Source organism: Rhinoderma darwinii, chromosome 2 (genome assembly GCF_050947455.1).
Source record: "Rhinoderma darwinii isolate aRhiDar2 chromosome 2, aRhiDar2.hap1, whole genome shotgun sequence".
NCBI lineage: Eukaryota > Metazoa > Chordata > Amphibia > Anura > Rhinodermatidae > Rhinoderma > Rhinoderma darwinii.
The window spans coordinates 480,008,770-480,026,256 of NC_134688.1; the positions used below are offsets into that span (position 1 = coordinate 480,008,770).

Here is a 17,487-nt window from a genome sequence, read left to right on the forward strand (position 1 = left end):
TGACGTGTATTATGTGATGTATCCGGGATGTGACGGCAGGTGACGGGTATTATGTGATGTATCCGGGATGTGACGGCAGGTGACAGGTATGTGATGTATCCGGGATGTGACGGCAGGTGACGGGTATTATGTGATGTATCCGGGATGTGACAGCAGGTGACGGGTATTATGTGATGTATCCGGGATGTGACGGCAGGTGACAGGTATTATGTGATGTATCCGGGATGTGACGGCAGGTGACAGGTATTATGTGATGTATCTGGGATGTGACGGCAGGTGACAGGTATTATGTGATGTATCCGGGATGTGACGGCAGGTGACAGGTATTATGTGATGTATCCGGGATGTGACGGCAGGTGACGGGTATTATGTGATGTATCCGGGATGTGACGGCAGGTGACAGGTATTATGTGATGTATCTGGGATGTGACGGCAGGTGACGGGTATTATGTGATGTATCCGGGATGTGACGGCAGGTGACAGATATTATGTGATGTATCCGGGATGTGACGGCAGGTGACGGGTATTATGTGATGTATCCGGGATGTGACGGCAGGTGACGGGTATTATGTGATGTATCCGGGATGTGACGGCAGGTGACGGGTATTATGTGATGTGACAGGTATTATGTCATGTATCCGTAATGTGACGGCAGGTGACGGGTATTATGTGATGTATCCGGGATGTGACGGCAGGTGACAGGTATTATGTGATGTATCCGGGATGTGACGGCAGGTGACGGGTATTATGTGATGTATCCGGGATGTGACGGCAGGTGACAGGTATTATGTGATGTATCTGGGATGTGACGGCAGGTGACAGGTATTATGTGATGTATCCGGGATGTGACGGCAGGTGACGGGTATTATGTGATGTATCCGGGATGTGACGGCAGGTGACAGGTATTATGTGATGTATCCGGGATGTGACGGCAGGTGACAGGTATTATGTGATGTATCCGGGATGTGACAGCAGGTGACGGGTATTATGTGATGTGACAGGTATTATGTGATGTGACGGCAGGTGACGGCAGGTGACAGGTATTATGTGATGTGACAGGTATTACGTGACGTATCGGGGATGGGACTGGTAATAAAGTGGGAGCAATTTGTTTGCGCGTCTGGTGTAAGTTTCTGTGACTAGATGTGAGGAGTAAACATGGCGGATCTAATCCTCCTCATTGTGAGCGGTGCGTAGAATCCGCCCTGGAGTGACGTAGACCACACACCACAGGTACCTGGAGATTATAATCCCCCGCAGCCGCTCTCCTGGAGTCCTGGCACATGTGCTGCTCCGGCCGTCTGCATTGTTTTGTGGGCGCTGCTTATCTCTACTACGGCCATCAACACTGAAGCAGCAAAGCTTCCAGATTGGGGTGACTGTAATAAAATCGTTTGGGAATGACCTGACATTGGAGTCGTCCCCTGCGGAGCCCCATCTGCCGCATAACAACGGTGGCCATCATAAAGGATTCGTGGCCAGTCACATGATCTTATAACGTGGTGGTTGTACCACTTTATTCTTCAATCTGTCTGAGATTCATCATGTCTCCATTACATAAAAGATGCTGGATTATCAGATGTTCTGGATTATCAGATGGTCCCTAACCCTTTCACTGACACAGACAAATAACAGGATGAGCGGAGTTCATACCTGTCGCTTATATCCACGTCGCAGAACTGAAGAGACCAAATATCTGTGATCCAGATGTCAGTAAATATCCGAGTCACGGAGCGGGGAGGGGGATTATATGTGCGACCGCTCATCTCACCCCCCCCCGGAAAAAATAGTAACCGTCGTCCGTCCCCCTGAGCGACCGCGCGCATGTCCGTTGGTGAAGTGGCTGATAAGCTGTCCGTCGGTCCTGGGGGTAAATGCTTCTCCCCGGGTGACGTCCGTGGATTGTGCGTGCTGGTAAATCCGGACTTGCTCCGGCGCGGCGTGTTGTAGTTCCGGAGTATCAGATGCCGGATTACTCATCAGTGTATTATATGATTATTATTTATTGGTTCTCGGTGCTGATTTTTCTTCTTTTCACAGAAGGACGAGGTCTACCTAAACCTGGTGCTGGATTACGTTCCGGAAACGGTGTACAGAGTGGCCAGACATTACAGCCGAGCCAAGCAAGCGCTGCCCATGATCTACGTCAAGGTGATGACCCGCGTCCCGTATACAGAGGAGGACGTATGGGGTGACGTAAAGATAGACGGGGGGATGATTCCCACGACATGAGCATTATATGATGGGTTATACGGTCCGTGGATTCCACTCCCCCCAACAACAAAAAACAAACCATAGTAACGCTCGTCTGAACCGGCAGAAACGTTCCGTCCACAGCTGGAATATTATTTCGTCACATTGTCATTTTAAATAAAACTTTAATCTTTGCGCGACTTTCTAATAGACTTAGTATTTCAATTCCTCTGCTTACTGTCAATAAATGGAAACATTCTTGGTTACATCAAGAAGCTGAAAACCCAATACAGACCTAATACTTCTCCCAGCTGAGGGTTTGTTACAGTTGTATCCAGTCTAGACCATCCTCAGTGAGCTGCAGATTGTGGTCTCCGGACTGATACATTGTAGGAATTCGGACGAGATTTGTGCTACCGATGTACTTATCTTATAGAGGATTGTCTACACAAATACATTGTAACAAACCCTCAGCTGTGAGAAGTAGAAGATCTGTACCCGTTTCCATTTTCTGGATGTAACAAGAATGTTCCCTTTCACTGACAGCAAGCAGGTCCCCAAAATGATGATAAAATTGAGACAGTCTATTAGAAAGTTGCAGAACTTTTATATTCTGCAGTGATTAACCCCTTACTGCACCACACCGTAATATAATAGCGTGGGGAGCGGGTAGTATCTGTGCCATGCCGTACTATTAAGGCTCAGAAGCGGTGCCCCCCCCCCCCCCACGCCTTCCGCAGTGGGTGTAACATAGAAGTGTCACCCCGCCATTTATCATCTTCTATTCCTCGGTCCATACTGACCCCCACACCAAGTGTTATACAGGGGGAGGGGGCTCCCTCTCTAAGCCCATCAGCACAATCGCGGGGGGCCAATGCACTAGGTCCCCGGGTACCATAGTAACCCATTGGCACTCCGCTGACTAAAAAAAAAATGTAATCTATTTTGTAGAAAAATAAAAAATTTACTTTTTCCCTTAGGGCCTGTTCACATCCGCGTTGGCGTTCCGTCTGAGGTTTCTGTCGGGTGAACTCCACAACGGAAAGTCAAACTGAAACCACAGCTTCCGTTTCCGTCACCATTGATATCAATGGTGACGAAAACATCGCTAATGGTTTCCGTTCGTCACCATTCCGGCAGGTTTCCGTTTTAATGACGGAATCAATAGCGGAGTCGACGGTGAACAGAAATCCGCCGTCGGGTGCTTCGGTTTTGCGCAGGCGGCGGTTGCGTCGTTTTTTGGCGCCTGCGGCGGGTGCGTCGGTTTTGCGAAGGCGGCGGGTGCGCCGGTTATGCGCAGACGGCTTGTGCGTATGTTTTGCGCAGGCGGAAGGTGCGGCGGCTTTGCGCAGGCGGAGAGTGTTCGGCAGTTTTGCGCAGTCGGAGGGTGCGCCGGTTTTGCGGAGGGTGTTCGGCAGTTTTGCGTAGGCGGAGGGTGTTCGGCGGTTTTGCGTAGGCGGAGGGTGTTCGGCGGTTTTGCGGAGGGTGTTCGGCGGTTTTGCGGAGGGTGTTCGGCGGTTTTGCGGAGGGTGTTCGGCGGTTTTGCGGAGGGTGTTCGGCGGTTTTGCGGAGGGTGTTCGGCGGTTTTGCGGAGGGTGTTCGGCGGTTTTGCGGAGGGTGTTCGGCGGTTTTGCGGAGGGTGTTTGGCGGTTTTGCGGAGGTTGTTCGGCGGTTTTGCGGAGGGTGTTCGGCGGTTTTGCGGAGGGTGTTCGGCGGTTTTGCGGAGGGTGTTCGGCGGTTTTGCGGAGGGTGTTCGGCGGTTTTGCGGAGGGTGTTCGGCGGTTTTGCGGAGGGTGTTCGGCGGTTTTGCGGAGGGTGTTCGGCGGTTTTGCGGAGGGTGTTCGGCGGTTTTGCGGAGGGTGTTCGGCGGTTTTGCGGAGGGTGTTCGGCGGTTTTGCGCAGTCGGAGGGTGCGCCGGTTTTGCGCAGGCGGAAGGTGTTGCGGTTTTGCGCAGGCGGAGGGTGTTCGGCAGTTTTGCGCAGGCGGAGCGTGCGGCGGTGTTGCGCAGGTGCCGGTTACACCGCAGTCACCCTGGTTCGCTCTTGTCTTCGCAGTTGTACATGTATCAGCTGTTCCGCAGTTTAGCGCAGGCGGAGGGTGCGGCAGTGTTGTGCAGGCGCCGGTTACACCGCAGTCACCCTGGTTCGCTCTTGTCTTCGCAGTTGTACATGTATCAGCTGTTCCGCAGTTTAGCGCAGGCGGAGGGTGCGGCGGTGTTGTGCAGGTGCCGGTTACACCGCAGTCACCCTGGTTCGCTCTCCGCAGTTGTACATGTATCAGCTGTTCCGCAGTTTAGCGCAGGTGGAGGGTGCGGCGGTGTTGTGCAGGTGGAGGGTGCGGCGGTGTTGTGCAGGTGGAGGGTGCGGCAGTGTTGTGCAGGCGCCGGTTACACCGCAGTCACCCTGGTTCGCTCTTGTCTCCGCAGTTGTACATGTATCAGCTGTTCCGCAGTTTAGCTTACATCCATTCCTTTGGGATCTGCCATCGGGACATCAAGCCACAGAACCTGCTGCTGGACCCGGACACCGCTGTGCTCAAGCTCTGTGACTTCGGCAGGTAAGTTCCCCTCCTGTCATACATGATGAGAGTCTGGGTGAGAAATGAGGGTTTGAATACCAGCAGAGGCCACATCTGGAGAGAGGTTTTTAGTTTTAACTCCCAATTCAAGTGTGAGCTCCTGAGGTCAGGGATGATGGGAGTTATACATTGTGTCATGTAGTGACATATGATTGTGAGCTCCTGAGGTCAGGGATGATGTCTGCACAGGATTTATGATCTACTTTGCTCTGAGTTAACCCTTTGCTTCAGTTCCCTACAACTTTCTTATGTTTTGTTTAAATTCAATTCCTTTGGCATTTTCACCATCTCTGCTTGCAGATGTGGAATGAATGGAGACAATCCTCTGAGCTAAACCTCCTGCACTGATACATTGTTCTGTAAAGGCTGCATACAGTTGTGTCCACCTCTCAGCTGTGTGAGCAGGACCAGGTCAGAAAGGTTTTTCACGTCTTGATCTTTCCATTCATTGAGAGCAAACAAAGATCTTATCAAAATGATGAGAATTTGAAGCCAAGGTGTATTAAGACGCTACAGAAAGGTTCACTATATAATGGGGGGTAGCAAGGGGTCCGGACATAAAGTTCTGCATTCTGCGAGAAACCTGGGCCCTGTGTATATAGAACGTGCCCTCATCTGTGCTGTGAAAGGTTTCGGTCTGACAAATTCCCCAGACGACATCCGTCATGTAACGCTGCCCGAGTACTATATATAATACACAGAATCAGAGATGTTATATACAGGATGATGTGTGACCGGTATATGATATATTATACACAGGACATCAGATGTTATATACAGGATGATATGTGACCGGTATATGATATATTATACACAGGACATCAGATGTTATATACAGGATGATGTGTGACCGGTATATGATATATTATACACAGGACATCAGATGTTATATACAGGATGATGTGTGACCGGTATATGATATATTATACACAGGACATCAGATGTTATATACAGGATGATATGTGACCGGTATATGATATATTATACACAGGACATCAGATGTTATATACAGGATGATGTGTGACCGGTATATGATATATTATACACAGGACATCAGATGTTATATACAGGATGATATGTGACCGGTATATGATATATTATACACAGGACATCAGATGTTATATACAGGATGATGTGTGACCGGTATATGATATATTATACACAGGACATCAGATGTTATATACAGGATGATGTGTGACCGGTATATGATATATTATACACAGGACATCAGATGTTATATACAGGATGATGTGTGACTGGTATATGATATATTATACACAGGACATCAGATGTTATATACAGGATGATATGTGACCGGTATATGATATATTATACACAGGACATCAGATGTTATATACAGGATGATGTGTGACCGGTATATGATATATTATACACAGGACATCAGATGTTATATACAGGATGATGTGTGACCGGTATATGATATATTATACAGGACATCAGATGTTATATACAGGATGATATGTGACCGGTATATGATATATTATATACAGGACATCAGATGTAATATACAGGATGATGTGTGACCGGTATATGATATATTATACAGGACATCAGATGTTATATACAGGATGATGTGTGACCGGTATATGATATATTATACACAGGACATCAGATGTTATATACAGGATGATGTGTGACCGGTATATGATATATTATACACAGGACATCAGATGTTATATACAGGATGATGTGTGACCGGTATATGATATATTATACACAGGACATCAGATGTTATATACAGGATGATGTGTGACCGGTATATGATATATTATACAGGACATCAGATGTTATATACAGGATGATATGTGACCGGTATATGATATATTATACACAGGACATCAGATGTTATATACAGGATGATGTGTGACCGGTATATGATATATTATATACAGGACATCAGATGTTATATACAGGATGATGTGTGACCGGTATATGATATATTATACACAGGACATCAGATGTTATATACAGGATGATATGTGACCGGTATATGATATATTATACACAGGACATCAGATGTTATATACAGGATGATATGTGACCGGTATATGATATATTATACAGGACATCAGATGTTATATACAGGATGATGTGTGACCGGTATATGATATATTATACAGGACATCAGATGTTATATACAGGATGATATGTGACCGGTATATGGTATATTATACACAGGACATCAGATGTTATATACAGGATGATGTGTGACCGGTATATGATATATTATACACAGGACATCAGATGTTATATACAGGATGATATGTGACCGGTATATGATATATTATACAGGACATCAGATGTTATATACAGGATGATATGTGACCGGTATATGATATATTATACAGGACATCAGATGTTATATACAGGATGATGTGTGACCGGTATATGATATATTATACAGGACATCAGATGTTATATACAGGATGATGTGTGACCGGTATATGATATATTATACAGGACATCAGATGTTATATACAGGATGATGTGTGACCGGTATATGATATATTATATACAGGACATCAGATGTTATATACAGGATGATGTGTGACCGGTATATGATATATTATACACAGGACATCAGATGTTATATACAGGATGATGTGTGACCGGTATATGATATATTATACAGGACATCAGATGTTATATACAGGATGATGTGTGACCGGTATATGATATATTATACACAGGACATCAGATGTTATATACAGGATGATGTGTGACCGGTATATGATATATTATACACAGGACATCAGATGTTATATACAGGATGATGTGTGACCGGTATATGATATATTATACACAGGACATCAGATGTTATATACAGGATGATATGTGACCGGTATATGATATATTATACACAGGACATCAGATGTTATATACAGGATGATGTGTGACCGGTATATGATATATTATACAGGACATCAGATGTTATATACAGGATGATGTGTGACCGGTATATGATATATTATATACAGGACATCAGATGTTATATACAGGATGATGTGTGACCGGTATATGATATATTATACACAGGACATCAGATGTTATATACAGGATGATGTGTGACCGGTATATGATATATTATACACAGGACATCAGATGTTATATACAGGATGATGTGTGACCGGTATATGATATATTATACAGGACATCAGATGTTATATACAGGATGATGTGTGACCGGTATATGATATATTATACACAGGACATCAGATGTTATATACAGGATGATGTGTGACCGGTATATGATATATTATACAGGACATCAGATGTTATATACAGGATGATATGTGACCGGTATATGATATATTATACACAGGACATCAGATGTTATATACAGGATGATGTGTGACCGGTATATGATATATTATACAGGACATCAGATGTTATATACAGGATGATGTGTGACCGGTATATGATATATTATACACAGGACATCAGATGTTATATACAGGATGATATGTGACCGGTATATGATATATTATACACAGGACATCAGATGTTAGTTATATACAGGATGATGTGTGACCGGTATATGATATATTATACACAGGACATCAGATGTTATATACAGGATGATGTGTGACCGGTATATGATATATTATACAGGACATCAGATGTTATATACAGGATGATGTGTGACCGGTATATGATATATTATACACAGGACATCAGATGTTATATACAGGATGATATGTGACCGGTATATGATATATTATACACAGGACATCAGATGTTATATACAGGATGATATGTGACCGGTATATGATATATTATACACAGGACATCAGATGTTATATACAGGATGATGTGTGACCGGTATATGATGTGTATATATATATATATATATACATTGTGTTCATGCATTAGATGCCGCCGCTTATCACCATTTTCCTCTTTGTTTTACAGTGCAAAGCAGCTTGTCCGCGGTGAACCCAATGTCTCCTACATCTGCTCTCGGTACTATAGGGCTCCAGAGTTGATCTTTGGGGCCACTGATTACACCTCCAGCATAGGTGAGCAGCCGTCTTGTTACCATGTTATACTTCTTTTTTTTCGTCACATTTTTTTTAGGGCAGGCAATAAGCAGAGATATAGATTGTATTACATTTACTGAATGATGGAGGGGCGAGGCTTAACGTGACTGGATTTATATTGCCGTGGGGGAGGGCTCCTGCTGCAGACAGTTGCCTTACAGCCACGATCAGGTCTGATCTGAAGTTTGTTAGGAGGGGAAACTTGTAGACATGTTTTCTTTTTATGTTTCTCTGAAGGGGAGGAGATTAGGAAAGGACTTGCTGTAATTATTTGTGATGTGTCCGCCCCAGGACTCCACTATAGGGGACACTATCCGAGTACTGCGAGTCCTGGGGTCTTGGTAAGACTGTTATGTCTTGGCTCGCAACTGATCACCGGAAGATTGATGAGCGCAGCTCTGGATGTGGCATGATTGTAGTGTCTACATCGTGCACTGCACAATAGGCTGATGCAGAGGGAAAAACTACATCTCCCACAGTGCAATGCACCAAAGTACTGTGTCATTCTAGTAAATGTTATCACAGCAGAACGATAGAGCCGGGCGTGCTGTGGTGGCGCTGGTGCCCGTAACTGACTGACTGTGCCTCTTACTTTCCGTAGATGTGTGGTCAGCGGGCTGTGTGCTGGCAGAGCTGCTCCTGGGTCAGCCCATCTTCCCCGGGGACAGCGGTGTGGACCAGCTGGTGGAGATTATTAAGGTGAGCGACGCCGCCTCCCCCCCCTGTATACTGTGTGACCTCCTCCTCCCCCCCTGTATACTGTGTGACCTCCTCCTCCCCTGTATACTGTGTGACCTCCTCCTCCCCCCCTGTATACTGTGTGACCTCCTCCTCCCCCCCTGTATACTGTGTGACCTCCTCCTCCCCCCCTGTATACTGTGTGACCTCCTCCTCCCCCCCTGTATACTGTGTGACCTCCTCCTCCCCCTGTATACTGTGTGACCTCCTCCTCCTCCCCTGTATACTGTGTGACCTCCTCCTCCTCCCCTGTATACTGTGTGACCTCCTCCTCCTCCCCTGTATACTGTGTGACCTCCTCCTCCTCCCCTGTATACTGTGTGACCTCCTCCTCCCCTGTATACTGTGTGACCTCCTCCTCCTCCCCCTGTATACTGTGTGACCTCCTCCTCCTCCCCCCCTGTATACTGTGTGACCTCACCTCCTCCCCCCCTGTATACTGTGTGACCTCACCTCCTCCCCCCCTGTATACTGTTTGACCTCCACCTCCTCCCCCCCTGTATACTGTGTGACCTCACCTCCTCCCCCCCTGTATACTGTGTGACCTCACCTCCTCCCCCCCTGTATACTGTGTGACCTCACCTCCTCCCCCCCTGTATACTGTTTGACCTCCACCTCCTCCCCCCCTGTATACTGTGTGACCTCCTCCTCCCCTGTATACTGTGTGACCTCCTCCCCCCTGTATACTGTTTGACCTCCTCCTCCTCCCCTGTATACTGTGTGACCTCCTCCTCCCCTGTATACTGTGTGACCTCCTCCTCCCCTGTATACTGTGTGACCTTCTCCTCCTCCCCTGTATACTGTGTGACCTCCTCCTCCTCCCCTGTATACTGTGTGACCTCCTCCCCCCCTGTATACTGTGTGACCTCCTCCTCCTCCCCTGTATACTGTGTGACCTCCTCCTCCTCCCCTGTATACTGTGACCTCCTCCCCCCCTGTATACTGTGTGACCTCCTCCTCCTCCCCTGTATACTGTGTGACCTCCACCTCCTCCCCTGTATACTGTGTGACCTCCTCCCCCCCTGTATACTGTGTGACCTCCTCCTCTCCTGTATACTGTGTGACCTCCACCTCCTCCCCTGTATACTGTGACCTCCTCCTCCTCCCCTGTATACTGTGACCTCCTCCTCCCCTGTATACTGTGACCTCCTCCTCCCCTGTATACTGTGTGACCTCCTCCTCCCCTGTATACTGTGTGACCTCCTCCTCCCCTGTATACTGTGTGACCTCCTCCTCCCCTGTATACTGTGTGACCTCCTCCTCCCCTGTATACTGTGACCTCCTCCTCCCCTGTATACTGTGTGACCTCCTCCTCTCCTGTATACTGTGTGACCTCCTCCTCCTCCCCTGTAGACTGTGTGACCTCCTCCTCCTCCCCTGTAGACTGTGTGACCTCCTCCTCCCCCCCTGTATACTGTGTGACCTCCACCTCCTCCCTGTATACTGTGTGACCTCCTCCTCCCCTGTATACTGTGTGACCTCCTCCTCCCCCCCTGTATACTGTGTGACCTCCTCCTCCCCCCCTGTATACTGTGTGACCTCCTCCTCCTCCCCTGTATACTGTGTGACCTCCTCCTCCCCCCCCCTGTATACTGTGTGACCTCCTCCTCCCCCCCTGTATACTGTGTGACGACCTCCTCCTCCCCTGTATACTGTGTGACCTCCTCCTCCTCCTCCCCTGTATACTGTGTGACCTCCTCCTCCCCTGTATACTGTGTGACCTCCTCCTCCCCCCCCCTGTATACTGTGTGACCTCCTCCTCCCCCCCCCCTGTATACTGTGTGACCTCCTCCTCCCCCCCCCCTGTATACTGTGTGACCTCACCTCCTCCCCTGTATACTGTGTGACCTCCTCCTCCCCCCCCCCTGTATACTGTGTGACCTCCTCCTCCTCCCCTGTATACTGTGTGACCTCCTCCTCCCCTGTATACTGTGTGACCTCCACCTCCTCCCCTGTATACTGTGTGACCTCACCTCCTCCCCTGTATACTGTGTGACCTCCTCCTCCCCCCCCCTTGTATACTGTGTGACCTCCTCCTCCCCCCCCCTTGTATACTGTGTGACCTCCTCCTCCTCCCCTGTATACTGTGTGACCTCCTCCTCCCCTGTATACTGTGTGACCTCCTCCTCCTCCTCCCCTGTATACTGTGTGACCTCCTCCTCCTCCTCCCCTGTATACTGTGTGACCTCCTCCTCCTCCTCCCCTGTATACTGTGTGACCTCCTCCTCCTCCTCCCCTGTATACTGTGTGACCTCCTCCTCCTCCCCTGTATACTGTGTGACCTCCTCCTCCTCCCCCCCTGTATACTGTGTGACCTCCTCCTCCTCCCCTGTATACTGTGTGACCTCCTCCTCCTCCCCTGTATACTGTGTGATCTCCTCCTCCTCCCCTGTATACTGTGTGACCTCCTCCTCCTCCCCTGTATACTGTGTGACCTCCTCCTCCTCCCCTGTATACTGTGTGACCTCCTCCTCCTCCCCTGTATACTGTGTGACCTCCACCTCCTCCTCCTCCCCTGTATACTGTGTGACCTCACCTCCTCCTCCTCCCCTGTATACTGTGTGACCTCCTCCTCCCCCCCCCTTGTATACTGTGTGACCTCCTCCTCCCCTGTATACTGTGTGACCTCCTCCTCCTCCTCCCCTGTATACTGTGTGACCTCCTCCTCCTCCTCCCCTGTATACTGTGTGACCTCCTCCTCCCCTGTATACTGTGTGACCTCCTCCTCCTCCCCTGTATACTGTGTGACCTCCTCCTCCTCCCCTGTATACTGTGTGACCACCTCCTCCTCCCCTGTATACTGTGTGACCTCCTCCTCCCCCCCCCCTGTATACTGTGTGACCTCCTCCCCCCCTGTATACTGTGTGACCTCCTCCTCCTCCCCTGTATACTGTGTGACCTCCTCCTCCTCCCCTGTATACTGTGTGACCTCCTCCTCCTCCCCTGTATACTGTGTGACCTCCTCCTCCTCCCCTGTATACTGTGTGACCTCCTCCTCCTCCCCTGTATACTGTGTGACCTCCTCCTCCCCTGTATACTGTGTGACCTCCTCCTCCCCCCCCTGTATACTGTGTGACCTCCTCCTCCCCCCCCCCTGTATACTGTGTGACCTCCTCCTCCTCCCCTGTATACTGTGACCTCCTCCTCCTCCCCTGTATACTGTGTGACCTCCACCTCCTCCCCTGTATACTGTGTGACCTCCTCCTCCTCCCCTGTATACTGTGTGACCTCCTCCTCCTCCCCTGTATACTGTGTGACCTCCACCTCCTCCCCTGTATACTGTGTGACCTCCTCCTCCTCCCCTGTATACTGTGTGACCTCCTCCTCCCCTGTATACTGTGACCTCCACCTCCTCCCCTGTATACTGTTTGACCTCCTCCTCCTCCCCTGTATACTGTGTGACCTCCTCCTCCTCCCCTGTATACTGTGTGACCTCCTCCTCCTCCCCTGTATACTGTGTGACCTCCTCCTCCTCCTCCCCTGTATACTGTGTGACCTCCTCCTCCTCCTCCTCCCCTGTATACTGTGTGACCTCCTCCTCCTCCCCTGTATACTGTGTGACCTCCTAATCCTCCCCTGTATACTGTGTGACCTCCTAATCCTCCCCTGTATACTGTGTGACCTCCACCTCCTCCCCTGTATACTGTGACCTCCTCCTCCTCCCCTGTATACTGTGTGACCTCCTCCTCCTCCTCCTCCTCCCCTGTATACTGTGTGACCTCCTCCTCCTCCTCCCCTGTATACTGTGTGACCTCCTCCCCTGTATACTGTGTGACCTCCTCTTCCTCCTCCTCTCCTGTATACTGTGTGACCTCCTCCTCCTCCCCTGTATACTGTGTGACCTCCTAATCCTCCCCTGTATACTGTGTGACCTCCACCTCCTCCCCTGTATACTGTGTGACCTCCTCCTCCTCTCCTGTATACTGTGTGACCTCCTCCTCCTCCCCTGTATACTGTGTGACCTCCTCCTCCTCCCCTGTATACTGTGTGACCTCCTCCTCCTCCCCTGTATACTGTGTGACCTCCTCCTCCTCCCCTGTATACTGTGTGACCTCCACCTCCTCCCCTGTATACTGTGTGACCTCCTCCTCCTCCCCTGTATACTGTGTGACCTCCTCCTCCCCCCCCCTGTATACTGTGTGACCTCCTCCTCCCCCCCCCCCTGTATACTGTGTGACCTCCTCCTCCTCCCCTGTATACTGTGTGACCTCCTCCTCCTCCTCCCCTGTATACTGTGTGACCTCCTCCTCCTCCTCCTCCCCTGTATACTGTGTGACCTCCTCCTCCTCCCCTGTATACTGTGTGACCTCCTAATCCTCCCCTGTATACTGTGTGACCTCCTAATCCTCCCCTGTATACTGTGTGACCTCCACCTCCTCCCCTGTATACTGTGACCTCCTCCTCCTCCCCTGTATACTGTGTGACCTCCTCCTCCTCCTCCCCTGTATACTGTGTGACCTCCTCCCCTGTATACTGTGTGACCTCCTCTTCCTCCTCCTCTCCTGTATACTGTGTGACCTCCTCCTCCTCCCCTGTATACTGTGTGACCTCCTAATCCTCCCCTGTATACTGTGTGACCTCCACCTCCTCCCCTGTATACTGTGTGACCTCCTCCTCCTCTCCTGTATACTGTGTGACCTCCTCCTCCCCTGTATACTGTGTGACCTCCTCCTCCTCCCCTGTATACTGTGTGACCTCCTCCTCCTCCCCTGTATACTGTGTGACCTCCTCCTCCTCCCCTGTATACTGTGTGACCTCCACCTCCTCCCCTGTATACTGTGTGACCTCCTCCTCCTCCCCTGTATACTGTGTGACCTCCTCCTCCTCCCCTGTATACTGTGTGACCTCCTCCTCCCCCCCTGTATACTGTGTAACCTCCTCCTCCTCCCCTGTATACTGTGTGACCTCCTCCTCCTCCCCTGTATACTGTGTGACCTCCTCCTCCTCCCCTGTATACTGTGTGACCTCCACCTCCTCCCCTGTATACTGTGTGACCTCCTCCTCCCCTGTATACTGTGTGACCTCCTCCTCTCCTGTATACTGTGTGACCTCCTCCTCCTCCCCTGTATACTGTGTGACCTCCACCTCCTCCCCTGTATACTGTGTGACCTCCTCCTCCTCCCCTGTATACTGTGTGACCTCCTCCTCCCCCCCTGTATACTGTGTGACCTCCTCCTCCTCCCCTGTATACTGTGTGACCTCCACCTCCTCCCCTGTATACTGTGTGACCTCCTCCTCCTCCCCTGTATACTGTGTGACCTCCTCCTCCCCCCCTGTATACTGTGTGACCTCCTCCTCCTCCCCTGTATACTGTGTAACCTCCTCCTCCTCCTCCCCTGTATACTGTGACCTCCTCCTCCTCCTCCTCCCCTGTATACTGTGTGACCTCCTCCTCCCCCCCCTGTATACTGTGTGACCTCCTCCCCCCCTGTATACTGTGTGACCTCCTCCTCCTCCCCTGTATACTGTGTGACCTCCTCCTCCTCCCCTGTATACTGTGTGACCTCCTCCTCCTCCCCTGTATACTGTGTGACCTCCTCCTCCTCCCCTGTATACTGTGTGACCTCCTCCTCCCCTGTATACTGTGTGACCTCACCTCCTCCCCTGTATACTGTGTGACCTCCTCCTCCCCCCCCCCTGTATACTGTGTGACCTCCTCCTCCCCCCCCCCCTGTATACTGTGTGACCTCCCCCTCCTCCCCTGTATACTGTGTGACCTCCACCTCCTCCCCTGTATACTGTGTGACCTCCACCTCCTCCCCTGTATACTGTGTGACCTCCTCCTCCTCCCCTGTATACTGTGTGACCTCCACCTCCTCCTCCCCTGTATACTGTGTGACCTCCTCCTCCTCCCCCCCTGTATACTGTGTGACCTCCTCCTCCCCCCCTGTATACTGTGTGACCTCCTCCTCCTCCCCTGTATACTGTGTGACCTCCTCCTCCTCCCCCCCTGTATACTGTGTGACCTCCTCCTCCTCCCCTGTATACTGTGTGACCTCCTCCTCCTCCCCCCCTGTATACTGTGTGACCTCCTCCTCCTCCCCTGTATACTGTGTGACCTCCTCCCCTGTATACTGTGTGACCTCCTCCTCCCCCCCTGTATACTGTGTGACCTCACCTCCTCCTCCCCTGTATACTGTGTGACCTCCTCCTCCCCTGTATACTGTGTGACCTCACCTCCTCCCCCCCTGTATACTGTGTGACCTCCACCTCCTCCCCCCCCTGTATACTGTGTGACCTCCTCCTCCCCTGTATACTGTGTGACCTCCTCCTCCCCTGTATACTGTGTGACCTCCTCCTCCCCTGTATACTGTGTGACCTCCTCCTCCCCTGTATACTGTGTGACCTCCTCCTCCCCTGTATACTGTGTGACCTCCTCCCCTGTATACTGTGTGACCTCCTCCTCCTCCCCTGTATACTGTGTGACCTCCTCCTCCCCTGTATACTGTGTGACCTCCTCCTCCCCTGTATACTGTGTGACCTCCTCCTCCTCCCCTGTATACTGTGTGACCTCCTCCTCCCCCCCTGTATACTGTGTGACCTCCTCCTCCTCCCCTGTATACTGTGTGACCTCCTCCTCCCCTGTATACTGTGTGACCTCCTCCTCCCCTGTATACTGTGTGACCTCCTCCTCCCATGTATACTGTGTGACCTCCTCCTCCCCTGTATACTGTGTGACCTCCTCCTCCTCCCCTGTATACTGTGTGACCTCCTCCCCCCCTGTATACTGTGTGACCTCCCCCCCTGTATACTGTGTGACCTCCTCCCCTGTATACTGTGTGACCTCCTCCCCTGTATACTGTGTGACCTCCTCCTCCCCTGTATACTGTGTGACCTCCTCCCCTGTATACTGTGTGACCTCCTCCTCCCCTGTATACTGTGTGACCTCCTCCTCCTCCCCTGTATACTGTGTGACCTCCTCCTCCTCCCCTGTATACTGTGTGACCTCCTCCCCCCCTGTATACTGTGTGACCTCCTCCCCTGTATACTGTGTGACCTCCTCCTCCTCCCCTGTATACTGTGTGACCTCCTCCCCCCCTTTATACCGTGTGACCTCCCCCCCTTTATACCGTGTGACCTCCTCCCCTGTATACTGTGTGACCTCCTCCTCTCCTGTATACTGTGTGACCTCCTCCTCCCCTGTATACTGTGACCTCCTCCTCCCCTGTATACTGTGTGACCTCCACCTCCCCTGTAGACTGTGTGACCTCCTCCTCCCCTGTATACTGTGACCTCCTCCTCCTCCCCTGTATATTGTGTGACCTCCTCCTCCTCCCCTGTATACTGTGTGACCTCCTCCTCCTCCTCCTCCCCTGTATACTGTGTGACCTCCTCCTCCCCCCCTGTATACTGTGTGACCTCCACCTCCTCCCTGTATACTGTGTGACCTCCTCCTCCTCCCCTGTATACTGTGTGACCTCACCTCCTCCCCTGTATACTGTGTGACCTCCTCCTCCCCCCCCCTGTATACTGTGTGACCTCCTCCTCCCCCCCCCCTGTATACTGTGTGACCTCCCCCTCCTCCCCTGTATACTGTGTGACCTCCACCTCCTCCCCTGTATACTGTGTGACCTCCACCTCCTCCCTGTATACTGTGTGACCTCCTCCTCCCCTGTATACTGTGACCTCCTCCTCCTCCCCTGTATACTGTGTGACCTCCTCCTCCTCCCCTGTATACTGTGTGACCTCCTCCCCCCCTGTATACTGTGTGACCTCCTCCTCCCCCCCTGTATACTGTGTGACCTCCTCCTCCCCCCCCCCCCCTGTATACTGTGTGACCTCCTCCTCCTCCTCCCCTGTATACTGTGTGACCTCCTCCTCCTCCCCTGTATACTGTGTGACCTCCTCCTCCTCCCCTGTATACTGTGTGACCTCCTCCTCCTCCTCCCCTGTATACTGTGTGACCTCCTCCTCCTCC

The 17,487-nt window shown here is 50.7% G+C and overlaps 1 protein-coding gene across 4 annotated transcripts in view; it reads left to right on the forward strand.

Annotated features, from left to right (window-relative positions):
* The window catches only part of GSK3B (glycogen synthase kinase 3 beta), a 94,887-nt gene that overhangs the window by 63,395 nt on the left and 14,005 nt on the right, over nt 1-17,487 (forward strand). For all 4 annotated transcript variants that reach the window (XM_075854725.1, XM_075854726.1, XM_075854723.1 and 1 more), the window contains exons 4-7: nt 2,041-2,151; nt 4,619-4,749; nt 8,704-8,810; nt 9,433-9,530. In XM_075854725.1, the coding sequence (XP_075710840.1) occupies nt 2,041-2,151; nt 4,619-4,749; nt 8,704-8,810; nt 9,433-9,530 (447 nt within the window). The remainder of the gene's footprint in view (nt 1-2,040; nt 2,152-4,618; nt 4,750-8,703; nt 8,811-9,432; nt 9,531-17,487) is intronic.